This window comes from Carassius carassius, chromosome 22 (assembly GCF_963082965.1).
Source record: "Carassius carassius chromosome 22, fCarCar2.1, whole genome shotgun sequence".
NCBI classification, from domain to species: domain Eukaryota; kingdom Metazoa; phylum Chordata; class Actinopteri; order Cypriniformes; family Cyprinidae; genus Carassius; species Carassius carassius.
In genome coordinates this window covers 4705019-4730040 of record NC_081776.1, presented here as the reverse complement: position 1 = coordinate 4730040, position 25022 = coordinate 4705019, and the positions used below count along the sequence as shown (strand labels likewise).

General features: G+C 41.4%; 1 protein-coding gene across 1 annotated transcript in view; it reads left to right on the top strand.

Annotated features, from left to right (window-relative positions):
• LOC132098747 (serine/threonine-protein kinase WNK1-like) overlaps window positions 1–25022 on the top strand; it is an 87545-nt gene that overhangs the window by 52299 nt on the left and 10224 nt on the right. The window contains exons 5-28 of the mRNA XM_059504902.1: window positions 1308–1465; window positions 5678–5766; window positions 6365–6584; window positions 6659–6959; window positions 7208–7383; window positions 10916–12208; window positions 13732–13815; window positions 14045–14080; window positions 15857–16003; window positions 18010–18237; window positions 18456–18523; window positions 18652–18808; window positions 18908–19024; window positions 19212–19319; window positions 19404–19458; window positions 19544–19672; window positions 19908–20980; window positions 21476–21556; window positions 22645–22731; window positions 23182–23218; window positions 23342–23412; window positions 23504–24000; window positions 24100–24302; window positions 24773–24973. Of these exons, the coding sequence (XP_059360885.1) occupies window positions 1308–1465; window positions 5678–5766; window positions 6365–6584; window positions 6659–6959; window positions 7208–7383; window positions 10916–12208; window positions 13732–13815; window positions 14045–14080; window positions 15857–16003; window positions 18010–18237; window positions 18456–18523; window positions 18652–18808; window positions 18908–19024; window positions 19212–19319; window positions 19404–19458; window positions 19544–19672; window positions 19908–20980; window positions 21476–21556; window positions 22645–22731; window positions 23182–23218; window positions 23342–23412; window positions 23504–24000; window positions 24100–24302; window positions 24773–24973 (5616 nt within the window). The remainder of the gene's footprint in view (window positions 1–1307; window positions 1466–5677; window positions 5767–6364; window positions 6585–6658; window positions 6960–7207; window positions 7384–10915; window positions 12209–13731; window positions 13816–14044; window positions 14081–15856; window positions 16004–18009; window positions 18238–18455; window positions 18524–18651; window positions 18809–18907; window positions 19025–19211; window positions 19320–19403; window positions 19459–19543; window positions 19673–19907; window positions 20981–21475; window positions 21557–22644; window positions 22732–23181; window positions 23219–23341; window positions 23413–23503; window positions 24001–24099; window positions 24303–24772; window positions 24974–25022) is intronic.

The window sequence follows — 25022 nt, the reverse complement described above, 5'->3', positions numbered from 1 at the left end:
TTCTGTTCTTTACACCATGACAACAACCATTCATTTAAAGCAAAAAGTCTACTGAACCTTTCGTGTCCTCGTCGATACGTGGGCAGTGGTCCTGACACGACGATCGTCGCCGCGGGCGTCGTGCTGCGAACCGTCGGTTAAGTTTCCATAAACTTCAGGGTATTTCGGGTAATATATGCCTTAAGAATACCAACAAAGCCACATAGTGGATAACGCTTTGTTAGTAAGTGTGCTACGGGAACTTTTTGCATGAATATTAACAGATTAAACACTTTGGCCTGGAACCTGTGGTCTATAATTATTGAAATCCTAGAAATTCTTCTGCCGCCAGTAATGTCTGACATCTTTTTCCAAAGGTTTTCCTGATTGCCTCACCAGTTTTTCCCCTTTTCCTGTTCAGATGGTTTAGATATTGTGATACATTTCTTTTTGAATCCCCTCTGTTTCCGCTGAAATTTACTTGTTTCCATTTTTTTTTTAGTTTTTTTTTTTTCTTTCTGGTTTTTGAGGATTTTTTCCTTTAAACTGTAGGGCTATAATCTCAGCTGGTCTCACTCCTCTGTATGGGTTATTTAATGTCCTGCAATTCGGAGAAGTAAGTATGTAAAAAAATGGCGAGCAAGTGGTAAGTCAATAAAAGCAACCTAATCCAAAAACGGAAATATTAAAAAAATGAATCTATATTTATTTATTGGTTTTCTGTGCCAGGCCTTTTAATGCGCGCTAGTGCACGAACGTCTGCGCTCACTAGCTATGGACTTGCTCTGTGCATTAACCTGCTTAACCTTCTCTCATTACAGGCTAGTAGAAAGGTGAGTCAGTCATGTGTTTTCCATAACTGTGTTGTTGACATAGATCAAGTTCCATAGCTAGTCGCCCACCGCTGTCCGGTACCTCATTTAACGTGTTGGCGGCACAGCCGTGTTGTAAAGATAAACACTGTTTTGAAGTACATCAGTCAGCTCTAAAAGTAGCCTTCACCAACGCATGTGCGTCTGGCTTAAATCAACTTACTGTTTGCGAGATGTTACTTTGTGCACAAGTCTGAAGTACTGAAATAGATCCTCTAAAGGCCTTGCAGAGAAAACTGGATTCTTTCACTTCTAAATAACTGAGGCCGGTTTTCCCCATTCTTCTTTCTTTTATTTTTATCCACATCTTTTGCTCCCCCTCTTTGTCTCCTCTCAGGCCCCTGAGAAGCAGCAATGCAGTTCTCCTCCTCAATCCTCCTTCTTCTCTGTCCCTTCCTGCTGGGGTGAGTAGAGATCTCAGGCACTGAGAGTTCTGAATGGTTCTTTTGATTTAAGGTACCCCTGAGTTCATGGCGCCTGAGATGTACGAGGAAAAATACGACGAGTCGGTGGATGTGTACGCCTTCGGAATGTGCATGCTGGAGATGGCTACCTCTGAGTACCCTTACTCCGAGTGTCAGAACCCCGCTCAAATCTATCGCAGAGTCACCAGCGTGAGTAACCTCGCACACCCCTGCTCGCTCTCAGTCCTTCATTCACTTTGGGTGCCTCTTTCTCTCTCTTTATGCTTTAATCTTTGCCAGCTCTGTCATTACACCCACACATTCCTTAGACTTCTGCTTATGAAATAATTTAATAACAGAAGCTTTTTCTGTTATGTGCTCACTGAAACCTGCCCATAGCTGGAGGCATCACACTGTATATGAGATTATGTAAGCAACATGCAACTGTGTCATTCAAATGACTAGGAGTAAATGGTATGACCAAAATCTTACTTTTATGTAATAATAACAATCGATGAGCCACTTTCAAAGCTATTGTAAAAAACACCTTAAAGGGTAGGTTCACCCAAAAATGGAAATTAGCCCATAAATTACTCACTCTCAAGGAATCCTGTGTGTATATGACTTTCTTCTTTCGGACGAATCCAGTCCGAGTTATATTAAAATGTGTCTTTGATCTTTTAAGCTGTTTAATGGCACTCAGCAGGTGTTGCAAGCATCAGTCCAAAAGAAGTTCAATAAAAATCGCCAATCCGTTAAAAAAAAAAAAATTCTCACACGGATCGGGGATGAACAAAGGCCTTCTGTAGTGAATCGATGCAGTTTTTTTTAAAGAAAAATATCCATATTCAAAACGTAATAATCACTTTAATGTAGCTTGCGCCAACAGTTGCACACTGAAGCAGTTCCGGGAGCATGACGTATGAGGTCAGAAAACCACACTTCCGCGTGCATCACTCCTGAGCGGCGCATACACAGCGCCAAAGTCATGGCCTAGTGGTTAGAGAGTTTGACTTCTAACCCTAGGCTTGTGGGTTCGAGTCTCGGGATGGCAATACCACGACTGAGGTGCCCTTGACCAAGGCACTGAACCCCCAACTGCTCCCCGGACGCCGCAGCATAAATGGCTGCCCACTGCTCCGGGTGTGTGTTCACGGTTTGTGTGTGTTCACTGCTGTGTGTGTGCACTTTGGATGGTTTAAATGCAGAGCATGAATTCTGAGTATGGGTCACCATACTTGGCTGTATGTCACGGCACTTTCACTTTTCACTTTTTCACTTCAAACGTCATCCGCCCGGAACTGCTTCCATGTAGAACAGTGAGCGCAAGTGATAATTACCATTTGAATATGGATTTTTTTTTTTTTAAATTGATCGATTCGCTACAGAAGGCCTTTGTTCATCCCCCGGAGCCGTGTGAGACACTTTTTTTTTATGGATGGGTGATTTTTATTTAATTTCTTTTGGATGCATGCAACACCCGCTGAGTGCCATGAAACAGCTTAAAAGATCAAAGACAATTTTTTATACAACTCTGTCTGGATTCGTCTGAAAGAAGAAAGTCACATACACCTAGGATGACTTGAGAGTGAGTAATCTATTGGCTAATTTTCATAACCCTTTAAGGTACCTCATTTTGAACAGTTTACTGGTAGTCATACAGTCCAACCTTATCCCAAACCCACCCAGTAAGAAGTAATTGTCCAAAATTAAAACAGATGGATATCTGGATGTATAAGGTCTATTTTGCTGCCAGTCACAATACAAATTCGCTTTGATTAAATCTGTTTTACAGCCATCACTGATATCAGCTTGTGGTGTGTCATGTGTTGACTTTCCATGAAGTCAGTCTCTGGTTTGAAAAATTGCTCTCCCCAGCTTTAATGTACAGTAGCTTCATGTTTGACTGACGTGGTCTCATTAAAACTCAAAATATTCCACAATATTTATTTATTTCAGATCTCTTTTAAACCATTGTGATGTAATCATGCTTGAAGGTGATTCAAATTGTCCATCTATTTATGGACATACAATGTTGTCAGAGCAATCGAGGTGAATTTCCCTGAGAGTACAGCTATATATGAATCCAAGACCATTGTTAGAAGGCTGGAAAAGGCCAGTCATGTTGTTTATAAATTGAATCAGTCTTTCCCTTCATTGATGTCCTTTACTATCATTGGTAGAGAAGGGGAAGGGGAGTATAAGGCAGTCATGAGCTTTTTTATTCTCGTTCAGGTCAATAGGCTGATCATATGATGCTGGAGGTTGAAAATATGATCAGCAGAGGCAGAAAACAACTGGCATAGGATTGAAGGGTTCACCAGCAGGGAGCAGTACTGATTCCCCATTCTGAATCCTCTCTTTTTGCCTGAATGTTTTTAATAAAAAAAAAATTAAAAAAATGTGTGTGTGTATAAGTCCAATCTCACAGGCACAACATTTCACTGAGAGAAGCAATTTAAGCTTTACGCAATCAGGAAGCATTTTAAGCTCCGTGGACCCGGGGTTGCCCTCACAGACAGATGTGGGTCTTGTCCCATCTCTGCTCCAGAGTAAATGCTTTCATTACATTGAAATGGTTCAGATTTTTACTTTCCATCGAAACATCTGCAAATGCTGCCTGTAATCTCAAAGCAGTGAGCACGGAGCGGTTTCAGCCTGACCGTTTCACTGAAGTTTTCATGGAATTGGAGAAACACAGGTCTGATTGCATTGCAGATCTTCCCTTTTATTATTGTGGTGATTAAACTATAGAAAAGGCTTTAGAGGTGGAGCCAAAATAGCTGGACTGTGTGTTTCCATTTATTCACTGGAAAATTGGTCTGTTGGTAACAATGACATCAGATTTGTGACTATTATCTGTGAATGTGCTGTTGTCGAGTATTACACTTCAGAATGTAAATTAACATGCACAAATTGTGCTGCAGACATTAATGACATCTAAAAATTGTGCAGCTTTTTGAGGAGACACTTAACATGATAAATAAGGCACTCCAAAAAAAGCCATTGATCCTATTTTGTACCAGGATATTCACCAAAATATCACACAGACTTGGATTAAGCATGATTTTTGTAGAAGTCTCTCTCTCTGCTTTGTTAAATACAAGATGATTGCTTCTAATTTTTCGCCTTTGTTAACCATTAGGAGAGCTGGGGAACAGCATGTTCCCATCACAGCTTTTTATATCACCTTGTTTTCGGAATACTTTGCCGTTCTTTCTTAATTCTGTTAGATACTCTGTCATCCTTAACTTTGTTTTTCACTGGAATTTGAGGGGGGTTAATGACTTATATAAGGAGGTAATGCTGAGACAGGGGGAGTAATATTTCAGGCAGACCACTCTGTAAAGCAGCACAGTGTTACAGGATTTCACTTGTAAGTTTCTTGTACTCTTTTTGTCTTGGGTGGTTTTGACAGCCTAGCTCTGTGTAGGCATTTTGTGATGTTAAGTGTTTTTAAAAGGGTCATTTCAGGATTGTAAACATATAGTGGGAAAAGTAGCAGAATATAGTTTTTGTACCATTGATTTGTTGTATGTTGGTTTTATCACATGGTGGAGTTTGTTGTTTCCAGTTCTAAATCTAATGGCTGGGAATGAGATTAGATGTTGCTAGAAATTCATTCAGATTTGTAGAGATGAATTGAAATGTACTTAACTAATAATTTACCCCTAAGGTTTTGCCTGTATTTTTAAGAGTGAAGTGAATGATACATTTGAACAATATTTGATAGTAAAATTCTTAATAGTACTTTGTGTAACCTCATTTTCTGGGGAAGTTGTGGCCTAGTGGTTAGAGAGTTTGACTTCTAACCCTAGGCTTGTGGGTTCGAGTCTCGGGCTGGCAATACCATGACTGAGGTCCCCTTGAGCAAGGCACCGAACCCCCAACTGCTCCCCGGGCGCCGCAGCATAAATGGCTGCCCACTGCTCCGGGTGTGTGTTCACGGTTTGTGTGTGTTCACTGCTGTGTGTGTGCACTTTGGATGGGTTAAATACAGAGCACAAATTCTGAGTATGGGTCACCATACTTGGCTGTATGTCACGTCACTTCCATTAGATATTAATTGAATGATAATCTATAAAAGGGATTCTGTGTAAGTGTTTATATCTTAATTCATGTTTTTTTATTAAGAAATTTATAATTAGATACTGTTAATATTTGGATAAATTTCATCTTTGTACTAAGGCCTAAATGAATCTTTAAAATATTTTTTGGGAATCATATGATTAATAAAAAAAGCCCTTTAGGCCTTTTTGCTTTTTTTCCCTCTGAAAACTCCTGGCTTCCTGGCAGGCACTAAAGCGTGTAAAGCTTGCACCATATGTAGTTTTGTTAAGTCCCAGTGGAGCTCTAAAGGGATTTCTTTCACAGCACAAAAGACATGTTGATTTTATGTTCTTTTGTGTTTCAACCCTGCAGGGAGTTAAACCTGGGAGTTTCGACAAGGTAGCGATTCCAGAGGTGAAAGAGATAATCGAGGGATGTATTCGCCAAAACAAAGATGAAAGGTAAGGCTGTGTAGATGAAATTCATTCATCTAGTCAAACCTCAGCTCTCAGTGACGTGTGCCATGAGTCTGCCCGCAGATGCACTGAACTCATGCTGATGTGAGCGTAAATCACAATCTCGAGGCGTATGGTCCTCCAAGTAGAATGTGAATAGTAGCAGTAGATAAGTGCCACACACTGTTTTGGAATAATTCCAGCAGCAAGCCACTTAGTGTAATGAATCTGTGATTACGCCAAGCGAGCGAAGAGTGCGCTGTGTCCCATGCCACAGAAAATCATAAGCCCTGAACAGACTGCCTCCTGTTCAAGTCCGTCTACCTAAATGTCCAAGCCAAAAAAAATAAAAATTATTTTTGCATGCATATTGAATATTAACTATCATATTTTTAATGGCCTTGATCACCAGCTGAAGTATTTTTTCAATAACTGGTGGGAAGTCATAAAGCTGATGTCTACTCTATAAAGCTAATCAAGAGCCCTCTTGAGTTTTTGGGTTGTGAATGGAGAGCGAGTTTAAATGTATTTATATGATTGATCAGCTATCCTTATTTAACATCTTTTGCCTTGTTTGAATGTCATTTTGCCTGTTCCTTAACAGATACACCATCAAGGACCTTCTGAACCATGCCTTTTTCCAAGAGGAGACTGGGGTGCGGGTGGAGCTGGCTGAAGAGGACGATGGGGAGATGATTGGCATCAAACTCTGGTTACGCATTGAAGACGTCAAGAAACTGAAAGGCAAATACAAAGACAATGAAGCCATCGAGTTTTCGTTTGACCTCCATCGAGATGTGCCAGAAGATGTGGCTCAGGAAATGGTGGGTTTATCAACGATTCTCCAAATCTGAAATAGCACATGAAGATAGTAACATATGTTTTTTTTTAAATGCAGGTTGAGTCGGGCTATGTTTGCGAGGGTGACCACAAAACCATGGCCAAGGCCATCAGGGACCGCGTGTCCCTGATTTGCCGCAAACGAGAGCAAAGACAGCAAGTGCGAGCCGAGCAAGAGAAACGCAAGCAGGAGGAGGAGCAAAAGCAGTTGTCCAGCGAGTCTTTAAAGAACGTGTCCGGCTCTCAAGGTTCTGTACAGAGTCAATGCGGTTCCCAGCCTCCGACCCCTGGCATCGTCAAACCTGAGTGTGAGGAGACTGATGCAGACCAGCAGCTTCATAACATGCACAGTGTGACCCGTAAGTGTTGGACGCATCAGTCCATCAACCTACCTGAAAACATTTTTAATTAGTTATTTATTTTGACAAGATACAAATAGCCAAATACAGTTTAGAGTATTAGTTAAAATAAATTGTAAAATATAATTTAGCCATGCATTTTCTTGCCATGAAAATAGCCACAGAAGCTATCTTGGCATTAAACACAAACAAACTATCAACCTACCTGTCACTTCCTATTTAATTATGAATGTTGTATCTTCTCCCAGAGGCTGACGGGGTGCTTGACAGTGGTCAGGGTTCATCTGTGTTCTCAGAACCTCAACTCAGCATGTCGTATAGTTCTCCTGCATCATCGCAACCCCAACAGTTGCCTGGACAGGCTGCCTACCCTCCCAGCTCTCAAGCTCCCCAACAGCACACTGCATACCCCCAGCAGCCCATGGTAAGTCACAGAAGAAAAACTTGGGCTTGGGCACCTAACTGCAGGTCACATAGTTGCATCCTTAATATTGACAAATTCCACACGTATTATGTTACAGCAATTTCTAGCCAAAATGATGATCAGTGCACCACACCAAACTTCTCAAAAGATTTGCCATGGAAAACAAGAAACTGAGTTCCATGAGCTCAGGATAACATGTATCCATATTGTATTGTAGTTTACATATTGTAGTGTCCATTATTATTGACAGGTTAATTCAGCAAATCATGTGGCCACATGTTTATCTTCAGTTAGAATCTATTTAGTTCAAATGTCTCCATCTGTTCCCATAATATTTCTTGTTGTGCAAAGGTAAGAACCCAATGAAGGAATTCAGATGTGATCTTTACATAGAATTTGTATAGCCAGAAATGAGTAACTACTGAATCATGAGTCAATGTTCAGTTGTTTGACTTTTCAATATGATCTCTTTGTGGTTGCATGTATTTATCTTTGGAGTTTGATGATGGTTTGTTATTATAATACACTAAATGAATGATGCATGAGGAAGGAAGGCAAAGCCATAACATCTACACTCTAAATGGATTTGATTCTTTTCACATTGCCTGTTCTCAGTAGGGTTGGGTATCGAGAACCTGTTCCATTTTAGAACTGGTTCCAAATATCCAAGAACTTGATATTTGATAAGACACGTGCATTCCGCTTAATTATTCCTATGTTATTATTTTTTCCGATTTTTTATCTTATTGAAATTGGAATCGATAAAATTCAAACGATACCCAACCCTAGCTCTCAGTTCTCTCTCTCTTGCTTTTTCTTTATTTTCTGACTGCCAAGTATATTTCCACTTCCCACTTGTACTTGAGCTGCCACTCCCTCTTCATCCTTTTTGCATTTTAATACATTCTTTGGGTTCCTTTACCTTCTTTCTTTTTGTTTCATGCGAGTATTTTTGGTTTCTCCCAAAAAGGCTGTGCCGTGTAGCAGTGCATCATGCTGTGCAGACTGGCGGGCATTCATCACTTCCTGGTTGGTTGTTTTTCCATCCTGGGCACTTAAACCATGACCATTTCAGCACATCAGAGTCACAACATTCATAGAGGACACTTTCTGGTTCTTTCTCAGGGATTTTCTCATCTCCTCATCTCTTCTCACTCATTAGTTTTGAATTAGTTTGCATTATTTTCCATATAGCCTGAAACACTTTAGTCATAAGCAAACACCTTGATGTCAAAGACTCTTTTTATTACTCTAATTGTCTGTAGGGGTGACTTCTAATGATTTACTTTTATAATAATGGTTTATTAATCATTTCCTTCTCACCTGACTTGAAATGGTTGCTTAGTTCCAACTCGAAGTGATATCTGAAGTCTGCACAGCACTGATGACGTTTGTACATTGTGATTTGTTATTGTACATTTATTTTTGTTCTTCTGTTTTTTATACCCAATGTGCTGTACATAATCTGTGTGTTTTTCTGTTTATGCTGTTCTTAATCATAAAACATCTCAGAGGGCTGACTTTCTGTGATGTTTTCATGGACTTGCTATCCCCAGTTTGTATCAGTTGTCTACGTGGTAGACAGTCTGTGCTGTACATTTCTTGGAGCCTGAATATAACTTAAGCAGTGACATAATGTCATTTCTTTAGTGATTTTTCTTAGCCGCATATAATTTCCAGTCATTAACGCACCAAGTTTCTGTGTAACAACATGCAACCTGATCAATCTCAGATCAGACAAGTATTACTTTAATCTCAAAATTAGCTCGCAATTCATGATTCATCCGGTATTGATATTGCCACATGCAGTCATAAACATCTCTGTTACTGATAACACGTTAGTCATTGTAAAACTATTTTTGTTTTTGAAACATCATGAATCATCAGTTGAACCAGGCTCATTCTTTTGGTCTGACTTGACAGCAAATGTTAGATTTAATCAATATATAACCTTTGTAGGTCAAGGTTTATTGTATATCGATGTATTTTCTCTTTCTGTGTAGCTTCTTAGAATACAATGTTGATATTTAATCTTTTATCAAATGTTCCCATGTCATTTTCTTTTGGTTATTTGGCTTTTTGTGTTCCATTTGTGTTCCATTGTGGTTAATAGTCAGTTCCCCTCCTTCACCTCCAGCCTCCTCCACCTCTTCCCCGTCGTCGTGGTCGTAGCATGTCTGTTTGCGTGCCCTGCCTTTCTTCCACCTCTGCTCTGTCGTGTCCTCCCGACCCACCTTCAACCCCTCTTCCAGTCGCATCAGCCCCACTCTCACCCCTGTTGGGGAGGCCAGATGAGGAGACGTTTGCTGGTCGACTATCCAAAGCACTGGAGAGTGTCCTGCCCCTTCACTCAGCACCGCCCCGTCGCCGTGCCAGTCTCCCAGCAATCTTTGCCAGTCCTGTATGTTTTGGTCTCCCAGTGAATCAGGATCCTCCCTCTGTGTTGGACTTGGGTACACCATGGGTATCTTTGAAAAACACTTATGAAAATAAGAAGACAATACTAGCTTGAAGAGGGCAAATATATTACAAGTTAATACAATAAAATAGTTTTCAGGACAGATATTTACATCCCTAAAACAAAAAAAACCTTCCTGCAGAGTTTAGCTCCAACCCTAATCAAACCCACCTGAACAAGCTAATCAAGGTCTTCAGGATTACTACAAAGTTGCAGGTAGGTGTTGTTTAATCCAGGTTGGATCTGATCTCTGGAGGAAAGTGGATCTCAAGGTCCAGAGTTCAGGACCCCGGCTCTACAATATTAAGTCAAAGTAAGCTGTTCAGGATCTAAAAACATTGATTTTAAGCCTAACAATCTCTAATTGTTCAGTGTTAACATTAAAACCATTATTGGAATTAAAAACACAGAATGCAAGCTCTTTTTCAGTGTGTCTAGTCTCAAGCTGTAGTTAGTCCCTTAGGAATGTTAGCATTAAACTAGCGAAAAGTGGTGTGTTATGAATGATGCAGTTTCACAAATTAGCTTATGTAATGTATCAAGTATAAATAGCTTTTTTTTTTTTTTTTTCTTGTATGTCAGAAGTTCAGAGTTGCTTTTTTCCCCCCTCTTTACTTGAGCCAAAAAACTGATTATATCATTGCTCTGGTGGGTTATTAATCTTGAGAATATTAAGGGTTGACCACAATTAAGTTTTGAGAATATGATGACATTAAAATCCTTTTCAGACACCCATGTTACCCCGGCCCACTCTGCTGGAACCCTGTGCTCACATTAAATACAGATTGGCATGAACTGCAATCATTTAAAATGGTTCCTAGTCCCCACAGCCTGTGAAGCATCTGTATTTAATTGTAAATCTGTCGCTGTCATGTTTCTACATCTCATTTAGCAGTTAAACATTCTCTTAACTTATTCTTTTGTCATTGAGACATCTTTGCCTGTTAGGATGAATATTATCTGCTGTTTTCACTTGTCTTTTTATTTTTCCTCTCTCTTTTCTTGCTTTGTGAATTTTGTGATGTTGCTTTTTCTACTTCCTCACAAAGATGCTGTATGTTATTGTCACTGCAGCCGCAATCAGTGAGTCAGCCATACAGTGGAGGAGGCTCAGGTCTGGTCGAGCCCCCTCTCTTTTTCACCATCCTGGAACGGCCTGTCTCATTCTCCCCCCCGCCATCTTGCTCACCTAAAGCTTTCAACGTGCAGCGCCGGAAGAGCACCTCCATCCTGGAGGCCCACACGCGTCACTTCCAGCCCACCTACCATCATAGCTATGGCGGCAGCCTGCACCCATTTTCTGGCATGGAAGCTTTGGGCCCTGGCTGCGAACCCTCCCTGTTCATGATGCCCAGGATGGCAACTCAAAGATTGGCCGAGCCACTGCACCTACAGCCCCCAGCAGAACCGCTATACGGATATAAAGACATGAGGGCAGAGCAAGAGGAAGCTGTGCGCAGACTCAGCCTCAACCAGGCTGCATTAATGGACCATCTGGAAGCCATGGCCTACAGTGGCTACCCTATGACTGCACATCAGCTAAGCCACATCAGCTTCCATCAGCAAATGAAGGTGGCTGGTGCAGCGAGCTTGGCCTATGAGACTCAATCACAGCCTGGGCCAGCTTACCTATACCCTCATATCCAGAGCCACATGCGCTTAACCCACAGCCCGATCCCACAGCTGCCTTCCATGAGTGTGTCTAGCTCTGCCTCTGCACCGCAGCAAACCCCAGCTGCAGATCCAGGCTATCAGCCCCACTCGTTTCCCCATTCCGCACCACCCGTGTTGGCTCACACATCTGAGCCAAGCACCACCTTTGATTTCCACATGCACAACCTCAAGGCGGACCCAGCCATGCTGGCGTCTAGACTGTACAGAGCCCGCCGGGGCTCCATGGACCTTAACCTGGAGGAAGCGTCTGGCAGCCAGGGCTTGTGTGGTCGACTGCAGCCCGTTACTGAAGAACTGTATAGCTACGTGAGCCCGGAGCTGCCTCTTCCCCCGGGCAGTCTGCTTCTCCATGGACCTAAAGAACTAAGTCCCGAACCTTCAAGTGACTCCATGTCCTCCTCCGATGCTGGGGAGTTCCACTCACCTCCGCCTCATTCATTGTTCCAACCTCAAGACTGTTCTGCAGCTCAATCCATCCCACAAACGTTGTACTACAAAACAGATGGAGGGAGCAACGTCAGTGAAGGACACCCACCCAGTCAGACGACGTTTCTGTTTGTTCCACCTTCTGAATCATCCACCATTCCATCCTCACACATCAGTGCTCTGCACAGCACCTGGGCCCGTCAACCAACCCATCCACCGGACCTCAAATACCACGAGTCTGCCTTGTCCCATCAAGGCACTACCTTGGTACCTAGAAATACATGTCCTCGTCCACCTTTCCCCAGCACTCCCTGTCTCTCTCTGTTACCTGAATTTTTTTGTCCCATGGTTGTGGTTTTAACCCTCTCCAGCCATAATTTAGGGCATTGAGCTAAAAATGCATAAATCTGCTTTTTAAATCCCCTTTGTGGAAAGACATTTCAGTATCTTCCATTGGACGGTGTGATTTGTTTTATTTTCATAGATTTTTCATGTCAGATGCACTTTGTAAGTATTATTTTGTGTGTATGTTCATATAAAATTGTTTTATATGATACTTGTGTGTTTGCACAGATATTTTGTAACACTGCATATCTGTAGACGATATACAAATCCTCTTTCAAATTATTCTAATGATAAAGAACAACATCCAACAGTGGAAATAAAAGGATTTGTTTTGAAGATATGTAAAAAGAGGCTTGAATGCAGGATTTGTATGACCAAACACAGACACATACAACACAAAGAGGGGGTTTAGACAGGTTTGCTTGTCTCCTAAGGTTCCTTTAATCTTCCTTACAAAAAAAAAATTGTGTTTTTTGTTGTATTCTACCTTAACAGCTGCTTTTTAGATCTGCTGCTACATTATAGTTGGCTGGAAATGGTTAAAACAGTTCTTTCATTTCTCTCAATTTTGTCTTCGTCGAGGACACCAGTCGAGAAAAAGCCTCAGTAAAGAACTACCAGCACAAGAACTCAACATTTGTTGACTACTTTTAGGATGTAACCTTCATACGCTGAAAGGTCACAATTTAACCCTTAGAAGGTTGGCATTATCAGTGTCATCCTGCAGTCTCGTTCTCCGCCCCTATTTCATACACCTTTTCTGCCTCTTTATCTTTTAATATTGCTGTTGTTTTCATCCTCTTATCTGCCAAGTCTTCTTTATTTCCTGCTGCTCCTTAAACCTCTCACTAATATTGAATAAATTCTTCAGTTTAATGATAAGGTAAGGTGATCTGCGTTTGGAGCAACTATACTTGTCTGTAGAGAAAGAAGAGAAATTGAAGGACAAGTATAATTGTAGCTTTCTAAGGGTTGCTTCTGTCGAAACCCTCCATGTTGGGGGAAAGTGGTCAAATTGAGAAATGTGAGTTGGCGGGTTTATTTTAGGAGACAACTCCACATGCTTCCCTGAGCTTTTTTATATATATATATATATATATGTAACATTCACCCAAGTTACAGTATCATGTAGATTCATATGCATGAAGTCTACTCACTCCCCGGCTAACACCTGATGTTTGTTTGTTGTTTAATCTTGAGATGTCAGAGGCATACACAAAAAGTGAATGGTGATCTGAGTGCATTGCTCACTCAGGAGTGTTCACACTTTGTGTATGAATGGTCAGTATTTGAAAGTCATTGTTGTTTTCGCTGTAGCCACCATCATGTTTTGACTTGTCTTTTTTCTTTTCATCTCTCCACCACTGCCATATCTCTTTCTCTCTCTCTCCGTTTCTCGCACACGTTCTCTCCTGGCCCCATATTCCTCTTCATATTCATAACAGGTGCAGGTCCCAATCCCTCAATCTACAAGTGCCATGTCTCTGGTTTCCTGCAGCACCCCATCAGCCACCTCTGCTTCTCAACAGGTAAAATCAATGGGTCTGACCAATCAGAATAATCTTTTCCCCCATTCATTAGCATGAATGAATATCCAGTATAGGCCAAGGCAAATAAACCACTCACTTTCCGCACACTCCAAGGCCTTTTTGAGTTGTGTTTTTGTTTGTTTAAATCTCTGGATTCTCTCCTGCGTGTGAAAGCTGTGGACATCAGAAGTGGCTTTATCTTATACTTTGTTGTATTTGTTTCTTATAGTATGGAGGTTACTACGTCCAAGCACTCCCTTCGCAGGTAGAGAAAAAAAACCCATTCCTCTCATTCGATCTTTCTCTTTTTCTCTCTCCCTCTATTTCACATTTCCCTGCACTTTACTTCGAAGCTCTTTGCCTTGCCATCTTACGTTTTGTTATTTCCTTATTGCATAGTGAGCTATGTGACGTAAAATGTTGCTCTGTTTAAATGAGGCTTGGAAAGGAAGCTTGTCAATGTCTTAAAGTCCTAGATCAAGATTAATATGTCTATATCTAGTTAAGTTGAAATACTTGAGTTGTTCTTTGAAGGTAAGTTATTTAAAAGTGTTTCTAAAGGATTGTTCCAGGTTGAGAACTATGATCTGTGACGCGCTGGTGGTGATTGCCACACACCATATTTGTTCTTGGGTTTGTAAAAGCAGAAATCTAAATTTCAGCAATGCACTTACAGTGACGGTCCATGGGGCAAGACTTTCTGGAGGGTTTCAAAGCAGAAATGTGAAGCTTGTATTTTTTAAGTGCTTATTTTTTGTGGTGGGAACTAGTGCTGGGCGGTATACCTGTACATACCGATTACCGGTGTTTATTTTTTCTTATGGATATGAATTGCGAGGACACTGCATACGAAGCGGGATAGTTGCGAAACTGAAGCTGTAGAACTAGTAGAACGTGATGACACAGAAGAACTCATCCACAATATCCACTGATCGCCACACATATCCACTGCCATCTGCTGCCATCAGCTCCCATGCCTCCCACACACGAGCGCCACTTCAACGCTAGATTTAGCAACCCTCAGACCCTTTTAGCAGCTTTTTTCCATAGAATATATATACTGACAAACCTAGCGACTTTTTGGGATAAACCTTAGCTATGATTCAGTCGGAAGATGTCACCAGTGCTACCCTGCGAGTGCGAGGTCTGACTCTCCCGGCGCAGTGTCGTCTCTTTCTGTGTTTGTTCTGTGCAGTGAGCAGCAGAGAAGCATTGATTTCAGCTGGCCGTACTGCAGCCGACTCATCAATAAATGAGTACAAAACAGCGTTTCCAAGCACCTGTTGCTTACTGACTGTTTGGAATTATAAATATAAGCATAGTTCGTCTGTTAATATTATGCACTTTTGTTGTTTTTTTGTTACTCAGACGCAGGCAGTGCGCTGCATGAGACAAAAAAGTAATATAGCCAAAACCGCTGCATAGCCGCTCCGCATGCATCTACTGTACATGCATGTTGATTTTATCAGACGATGTCGCGATTATAAATGAGAGTGACTCCTGGTTAACATGTATTAATGGGTCGTGTTTCGTCACTATTTAGAGTGGAATTTTTCTACAATATTCCCTCATCATGACAGTACAAAATAGGGCATATCGATCTATATCTAATAAGTCGATCTACTGTAGTAGCTATTTCCTCTCTCAATTAGACCCGGTCATGCATAAAAATAAAAATAAAAACACACCGTCATATACCGTGAAACTGGTATAATTTTGAAAAATACTGTGATATACATTTTTGGTCATACCGGCCACCACTAGTGAGAACTCTTTTCTAGTTTTAACTTTTATTATGGTATTATGCTCTTGTACAATGTCTTTTCCCATAAACTTGCATGTTAAGGACATTACTGTAAATGAAAATGTAAATGTTTTGTGGATGAGCCAAAATTATTAACGGCACATTGGCCTAATAAGATGAGTTGGTTGGGTGCAGACTGCATGTGATCCCAAAATGTATTCAGTTTACATAGAGACTATGAGCATATCTTAAGAGGTGAGTAAACGTTTTGTGTGAAAATGCATATTCTCTTTTTAGGCTGCTGTTCCACAACAGGTTTCTCTGGGGCAGACATTCCAACAAGGTGTCTCGTTATCCCACCAGCAAGTTCCCCAACAGCCACCCAGCACTTTGGTTCAGAGCAGTTCCCAGACACAGGTCCAGCCCGGCTCCCAGCCCACACAGGTACAAGCAAATCAAGCTACAAGCCAAAAGTGTGTGTGTGTATATGTGTGTGTGTGTATATATATATATATATATATATATATATATATATATATATATATATATATATATATATATATATATATATATATATATATATACTGTAATTCCTCAAATAAAAGCCGGGGCCTTTATTTACCTGAACTGCAGAAGGTACAGGCTTTTATTTGAAGCAGGCTTTTATTAGAGGCAGGCCTTTATTTCTAATTCCATCTGTTTAATAAGTAATTGTTTTAAATAACCCGTTTTAAATTAAAAGCGATAGCGTTCCAGTGTACAGAGATAATAACATTCGCACAGAATCAGTTCAGAATCAATCACCAAAAGAATCAGTTCGTATCAGACGCACTCTGTGTCAGTCTGCTTCACGCTGAATCACGCATTCGCAGTATCATCAGATCCTCGGTTCTCGAATCGACATAAACGGTTCTCGGTTCAGTGTACTGTTGATCCGAAAACCGATGCAACCGGTTCTTGACTCGAGAACGAGAAAAATTTTCCCCCGGCCTTTATTTAAGATCAGTCTTTATTTGTCCGTGTTGACCATGCCCCCGGCCACTATAAGAGGCCCGGCGTTTATTTGACTATCGGTTTTTATTTGAGGAATTACGGTATATGTATATGTGTATATATATATATATATATATATATATATATATATATATATGTATATGTATATATGTATATATATATATATATATATATATATATACACACACACACACACCGTATTTTCCGGACTATAAGTCGCACTTTTTTCATAGTTTGGCTGGTCCTGCGACTTATAGTCAGGTGCGACTTATTTATCAAAATTACTTTGACATGAACCAAGAGAAAACATTACGTTCTACAGCCGCGAGATGGCGCTCTATGCTGCTCAGTGCTCCTGTAGTCTCGCGCCCCCCTCGTGGCTGTAGACGGTAATGTTTCTCTTGGTTCTTGGTTCTAAATAAATGCGACTTATAGTCCAGTGCAACTTATAAATGTTTTTTCCTCATCATGACGTATTTTTGGACTGATGCGACTTATACTCAGGTGCGATTTATAGTCCGAAAAATACGGTATGTGTATATATATATATATATATATATATACAATAAAATAATAATTTTAAGTATTAATGTTAAAGATATTTTCATTATACATATTTAGTACAACTGAAAAAATATTTAAGATTTAGTTTTATACTCAAACGTGTGTGTGTTTGTGTGTGTGTATAGAGATATATGTAGATTGATTGTATATAGATAGATGAATGAATGGAGTTTCATGTTAACTTTAAAGTGGTAAATTACTTCGTAGAAGTTTTTCTCTTTTTCCCTCTTTTTCTTTTTTGAAACAATGTACGGTATATCTGTGGCCATCTCTCTCTGACGTGCCTCGGCTGTGCTTGTTTGATTGATGTATTCTGGCATGTTTCTGCCTGTATGTTGCATGGTTGACAGTTGTGTGGTAATGAGATCAGTCCCTCTGTTCGGTTTCCAATGTTTAGTGCAGAGCAGTTGTTTCCCCTTTAGCTGAAAGTGCAGGTACACTGTAGTGGCACAAAAATGTGATTTGTTAGATGTGGGATCTGTCAGAAATAAATAAATTAAGTGTGTTATATGTGTTTGATTTGGTGTTGGATTTGGATTTTATTTTGTGTGTTGTTGACAGTGACAACATTTATAGGCATTTCGAAAGATGCCCCTCCTAAATTAATATAAGCGTCTGGCACTTAAATTGGAGTTTATTTTCCATGTTTGTTTTGCTTGTGGTTGTTGTGATCCTCCATTCTCCCCGCGGCATGCTATCTCCGTCATGTGATTGTTTTCCTTCGGTTTTTGAAGACATCAGTCCTTTTGCACATAAACAGGCCTTGCTATCTCCATCTCGCTCAGTCAGTGCTTGCAGACATATTTCCCTCCTTCCCTTCATCTTCCCAACCACTGATCTGATCCAGCTACCACTCTCGTACTTCCCCATAGTTACTCTGCGTGCCAACTATAGCAGTTGCCCCATTTCTGCAGCAACCTGTGCCTGAAACGCTGACGTACCCGGCAGCCGTGCCTGTGCCAGCCACGTCCCCGTCAGCGCTGCCGCCTCATCTACCCCAATTGGTACCGACTCTAGTGACACCTGTGCCAACCATCCATGTGGTCACAGTCCCCTCCCCAACCGAACAGCCACGTTTTCCAGCAGACAGCCCAGCGCAGGTACCTGGAACGGACCGACCGGGCCCCAAACGCATCAGTGCGGTGCAGTTTTTGTTTGCTTGGTTTGGCAAAACTCATGTCATGGTCATTTTTATCTGTTTTTTTGGAAAGCATAACTGCTTAGCTGTCCTTACACAGTGCTTTTCTGTTCTTTGCTGTGAAATTAGACCATCTCTTTCTATTATTAATTCCTTTGTTTTTGTCATTTGGTCTTCTAGACATCTCATAGCGTCTCTCAGAATTTGATGACAGAGCTGTCACAACTCCAAACTCCTGCTGTGGAGAGGTAAGAATCACCATTTTAGCAGATCCACAATGCGTGACGGTTTATTAGTAGGTGAAAAACAACAGAAACAGTGGACGCAGAATGCTGTGCTAAAGCCGTAATGTGTTTTCATGTCTTTTTTCCATTAGCTGTCATTCTGATGTGGCATCTGGGCTCAGCGATGGTAATGAGGGTGCAACGGGTGGCAGGCATGAGGGTCGTTCTGCCAAACGGCACCAGCGCAGATCAGTGCGCAGCCGTTCACGCAATGAAAAAACCTCTAAGGCCAAGCTCAATGTTCTTAATGTACGTCCAACTCATTGGCCTTTTCCTGTATTGTTTTTTTGTCATTTTTGATGGTGGTGGAAAAACAAGACATGCAGCAAAACATCTCTTTTGTTTCAGATCTCCAGCATGGGCGATAGAGTTGCGGAGTGTCAATTAGAAACACACAACAGAAAAATGGTTACTTTCAAGTTTGATCTTGATGGCGATAACCCAGAGGAAATTGCACAGATAATGGTAACTTGAAACACCACCCGCGTTTTTAATGCTTAACAGATAAGCTCAATTAACCTGATTTCTTTTGATCTTCATCTATGTGACAAAAAGCTGATGTTGCATAAAATAACATTCTGTGTCCCGAATACACTTTGAAGTGCCAAAACTCATTAAAACGAGGTATTGTTTCCTTCATGTCATGTCTTAGGTACAAAGTGAATTCATTCTAGAGAGCGAGCGCGAGTCCTTCATCGAGCAGATTCGTGAGGTCATAGAAACAGCAGATGAGAAAGGTGTGGAGAGAGAGCGCAGCCAGGTATGTACCTTCTTTGTTCTCTGTTTTATATTGAATTGATTCTTGTGAACAACACATTTAACAATGTCTCACCAATGAATCCAGTCAGCCAGTGATCACGAGCAGCATATGCCCACCACATCTGCGCCTCTTGAGCAAGGTAAGAGCTTACAATCTCAGCATGTAAAACAAGTTAGCATCCCCTTTAAATGATGCATTAGGATTGAAGTCTTTTCTCCTCCCAGGTGTGCCACCTAGTTCAGCTGCCCTGGTGGTCCACTCGGCAGGCCGCCGGTTTATCGTGAGTCCAGTGCCTGAATCCAGACTGAGGGAACAGTTCTCACCCCAACCCACAATTGAAGAGCCTTCACCCTGTGAGTGTACTTCGTGAAATAATGTTTTAGATAGGTTAGACAATACATTTTTGCATTTAGCAGACACTACAAAAGCAATTATTATATAACAAATATAACAGTATTTGTAAAATACACTGCATGGTTTATTGAACAACTAGATTTGGAAGTAAGCTTGAGAAGAGCTTGCAGAAATCCAGAGAAGACTTTTGCGACCGCATAATAATTTCTGTCTGGAATTGTGCTTCTTTATCAGCTGTGTCAGTTCCACTGCCTGCCTTGGGGCTTTCTATGTCGGCGTCTGCAGTCAGTCTACAGCAGGCTTTCTCTGAATTGCATCAAGGCCGGTTTGACCCAGGTCCCAGCACTGCGCCACCTATGCTCCATGTCTCCATGCCCCCTCTGCTTCCCGCCGCAGCACCCTTGCCCTCTAGCGCTGCCCCGGTGGTCCCTCCCCCAGTGTCTTCTGAAGTGACCTCTGTCTCCATAAACCCTTCAGGGTCTTCGTCACCTCCTCCTACCCTTCCTGCCTCTGCCATGACCTCCCCTCCAGCCCATTCGCAACTCCCTCCAACTCAAAATCAAGCTGTACCTACTGTCTTCAGTGTTATTTCCACCACTTCCTCTCTGCCAGTGCCAGCTGTGCCTGCCGCCACATCCTTCCCCCAAACCTCAGTCCCCATTCCTGTACCTGCCTGTACTGCTGCCCTGCCAGCTCACACCGCAACTCCTATGGGATCTGTTTCTGGTGGCAGTAGTGAACAGCCGCCCATCCCCTCCACTTCAGCTCAGCTCACACCACCAGTCATCCCCACCCCAGCCATCCAGACGCCACAGCTCACATCATCCACCACCGCCGTTATTCCCACCTCGCCTGCTCAGTCACAAGTGCCCACCCTCCAGTCGATTACCACCAATACACCAGTCGTGCAGCCCACACCTATGCACAGCCAACCTCAAACCTCTACTGTGCCCAATCAGAGCCACGCACATTGTGTAGAATGTGACAGCGATCCGCAGGGAAAGGGCGTTGATGACATTCAGGCTCTGGATAAAAAACTGCGCTCGCTTTTCATGGACCTAGGCTCTGGTCCACCCTCTGCCCAGTCTGATGTCACATCTGACCCCATGGCAGCTTCAAGCATCCCTGGCACCTCCTCTCCGACTGCCTGCGCCACCCCTAGCAGCACCCCTCTCCCTCCCTCTACTTTACCCCTGAACTCCCCTGGTCAGCCCATGGGCTCTCCCATGACCTCCATGGGTAATGCCTCCACCCCGGTCGGCTACAGTCAGACAACTCCATCCAAAGCACCGTTATCAAGATTACCGGTGAGTGACTGGTTGATCATGTATAGGCCATGTCACAAAATCAAAGAATTTTTATTTAATAAAAAAATAAAATGGTAGTAAGTATACAGTGTAATGCGTGTATATTGCAATGCAGTAGTGTAAATCTGAGGCATGATTGTCATGAAAATAATGTCAGAATGCAAATAATTTTGACATCATTGTGCCAGTTTAAGCAAACATTTTTCTCATCTTTAACATCACATTTTAACCTCCCTCTCTCAAACCACTAACAATATAAAAACCTTTTTTTTTTTTGCCAATTTCTGCTTGGCTCTTGAGTTTCATGACGAAATGCATGACATTCGTAATCTTACATGAATACCAAACTTACACTTTTCTATAATATTATAATAAAGTTCTTGTCACATTTTGAGTTCAGCTTTGACCATAACTCTCAGTCTTATGCTGCATGTAGCCTCTGTCAGCTCTCGTTCTTTACAATGCTTTAGTTTCTCCTCCATCTTCATTCATTAGGTGTTGCCTGTCAGCCCAGATCAGGCTGGCACACTGCCCACAGAGCACCTACCACCCTTCCCAGGACCTTGTTTAACTCAGGTGCCCTTTTCTCTCTCTCTCTCTGTTTTTATATAGTTACATTCCTGTAAAACATTAGAGCATGAGTAAAGATTTGGAATCACATAAGAATCAAACCTCTGCATGTCGTAGCTTTCCTTTGAGGCCAGTTAGGAGCATGACCTGTGACACTCATTAACTCTCTCTGCTCTTTCTCTTTTTCTCTGCCTTTGGCGAATGGAGAACAGAAAAGATGTGATTTCAGAAAACATCACACATGAAGCATTTTCAGTGTTTTGTCTCATGTTCTGGTGTGGGACTGTAATAAAACCTTGAACTCATTTGTTAATAATATAATTAAAACTAAGGAATGATGAAACAGCTTTTATGTCCCCTTGTGAGATTTTAAAGAGCTGGTTTATAAATGCAGTCATACTAGTTTAGATAGATTATATATAATAGATCATTATGTGTGTTGATGTACTGAATTTGCTTGAATTTTTTTTTTTTTTTTTTTTGAGACTTCTATTCTGACTCTTTGACTTCCCCTTTTTGAGTGTAGTTTTTCTCCCCTAAAACATCAGTGGTTTGTCATCATCTTAAATCATGTTGTGGGTCAATTCTCAGCTAATCAAAGTCATTTAGATGTTATATAATTGTCCTTGCTCCAAATTGAACTCTGCTTGAATTCATACTCAAGTGAAAATCCTTCCCTTCTGCTTAAGGCGATTCGTACTAAATGCAAGAGACTTTCTCTGATCCCATAGATTTGATGTGATATTTTTCATCCATCTCTTGTGAATAGAAAACTTACTGTGATAGCACTCAGCCAAACTGTCCCAAACATTACAAGAACCACAGTGCATGGAACAATAAAAGGATTTGCTCTCCATCTCACAAATATGTAGTGGAACATGAAAGGAAGCCTCGGCTTGGATTAAAAGCATTTAGTTCTTCCGTGCAGTGGTCATCTGACCCTTTACTTACTGTAAGAGATCATCTCATGCAGAAGTTAATTAGATACATGGTTCCCCTGCTGTATTTGTGTGCACTTGCCATGAGTAATAAGTGCATGTGTTTATTTCTTGGGGCTAAGGGAACTCAACTAATTGCCGAAATTGATTATTTAGTCCCAGCAGCCCCTGGAGGATCTGGATGCCCAGCTCAGACGGGCGCTGAGTCCAGAGACCGTCCCAATCAGCAGTGTCATGAACCAGGTACACGCACACTAACAGGAGTCTGGCAAAAAAAAACACCAGCACATGTGGAAATGCTGGAACTGTCTGATTTGATTTATTGCAGTTAAAGATTCAAAACAATGCCACTGTAACTTTCCATACACAAAGAGCAGATAAAAGAAATGGTTCTCGAATCAAACTAGCTTCTCTGAATTATCGAGCTATACATCACTTTTTAAAATCTGTATTCATTATAATTGTCAGATTTCCGATAATATATAATATTTATAATATTTTTTTTATTTCAAATTATATATATATATATATATATATATATATATATATATATATATATATATATATATATATATAAATGATTATTTTTGTATTATTTTACATTTTTTATTTAAATTATTTACTTTTTTTATTTGCACATTATCTACAGGTATATGTCTGTAATCTTATTTTCATCCTTTTTCGCCCCTGTAGTCGTCTCTCACTGGGATCCCATCTGGAGAACAGCCAGGTATGTGCTGCCAATTTTACTTTAACCTGTTCTTTAAACGATGGGTTGCTAAAAACTTGAGCCTGTTCTCATATTACATGAACTCATTATCAGCTCTGCTTATTAATAATAATTCTCTCACAGGTTCGTTTTCTCTGGATGATGAGTCAGCAGCTGCACCTGCAGCCAGAGGATACATACTGGGACGATTCCAGGTAGGTTGCATTCGCATTGCAAAGACAGGAATAGGATGTTCAGTGTTTCAGTATGACACCAGGTGGAAATCTTGATCTCTCTTTTGTTCAGGTGTCAGCGGCTCCTGATGAGATCGCCCTTCAGGCTCCCACCACCTCCCATGACTCATCCTCCACATCTTCTTCCTCCACCACCACCACCACCTCCTCTTCATCATCCTCCTCTAATCTCTCTAGCCCTGAGAACACCCTACACCGAACCTCCTCTCCACTTAGAGAAATGAAAGTAGATGAGGTTGATGGCCTCCCTGCTCTCCCCAATCAGACAACAACCCATCCCCAGCCCACCACCATTGGCCGTTTCCAGGTAACCACCAAGACAGACACAAAGGTGGGGCGTTTCTCAGTGAGCAGATCACAGGACGAGGCTCTTGTGGCTAGCTTACAAACCCCAGAACCCCAGCCAGCACCTCCAGCCCATCCAGCTGTTGGGAACGGTCCAAGTCCCGGGACCCTTAACAACTCAGTCAGCTCCTACTTCAGCAGCGACAATGACTCAGAGTTGGAAGATGAAGACTTTAAGAGAGAAGTCAGCAAGTTGAGGGAGAAGTATGTTTGTTTTTTATTAAGATATTGTAAAAGGTGTTGGGACAGAGTAACATGTTAAAGATATGTGGAGTAATCATAACTTCCTTATTGTCCTCCTAGGCACATGATGGAGAGTCAGGCTCTGTACACCAGGCAGAAGGTAGAGATTGAAGCACTGTTCACTCGGTTGGGCAAAGCACCTCCCGCTATGGTCAACCCTCCTGTTGTAAACCCAGCCAGCCGCAGACGACGTCCCACTAAGAGCAAAAGCAGCAAATCTAGCCGCAGTAGCTCACAGGGCAGCAAGAGTCCTGTACTGCCAGGTATTCACTTGTTCTGCTTTGTCTTTTTGTGCAAATCAGGGATTGGTTTTAAAAAACATTCTTAAAAATTATATTCTTCTTAATTGGTATTTTCTTCTTATTTTCTATCTTAAGAGTGAAGTTAAGAAAAGTTTTTGGGATTACAAAATATTTCTTAAGAATATTAAGTTTCTTCTGTTGACAAAACTAAAAAAAAAAAAGAAAAAAAAAAAAGAAAAAAAAATTCAGTAAAATAATTTTGTTTTCTCCAAGTTTCTTGAAGTGTACTATTCCTTCAAGAATTTTTCAAGAACTTTTCTGTCCCCTTGTGAGATTTTAAAGAGCTGGTTTAAAAATGACCTTATGAAATTTCTTAACTTCACTTTTAAGAAGATTTTGTGCCTTCAGTCCCTGCAACTTCAAATCTGTGTCTGTGTCCCGGCTCTGATCAGCGCTTCTGTATGTATGTGTTTTTGTCTGTGGTCTTACAGCAACCAGCACTTTATCCACGCAGAGTGCTCCCTCCATGTATCCGCCTCAGCAGGCCTTCCTGGCCCCTGGGGGGATGATAGATGGGGGGAGCAGCCCTCTGCTTCAGTCCTTCAAACCCTCCCCTTCTAGTGAGAACCTCTGCTCCGCTTATACCAGTGACGCCACGCTGTCTGCGCCCAGTTTGTGTGTCACCTCGCAAGGTAAAAATAAAGAAACCTAACACATCACAGCCCAAAGCTTGACCCTGTG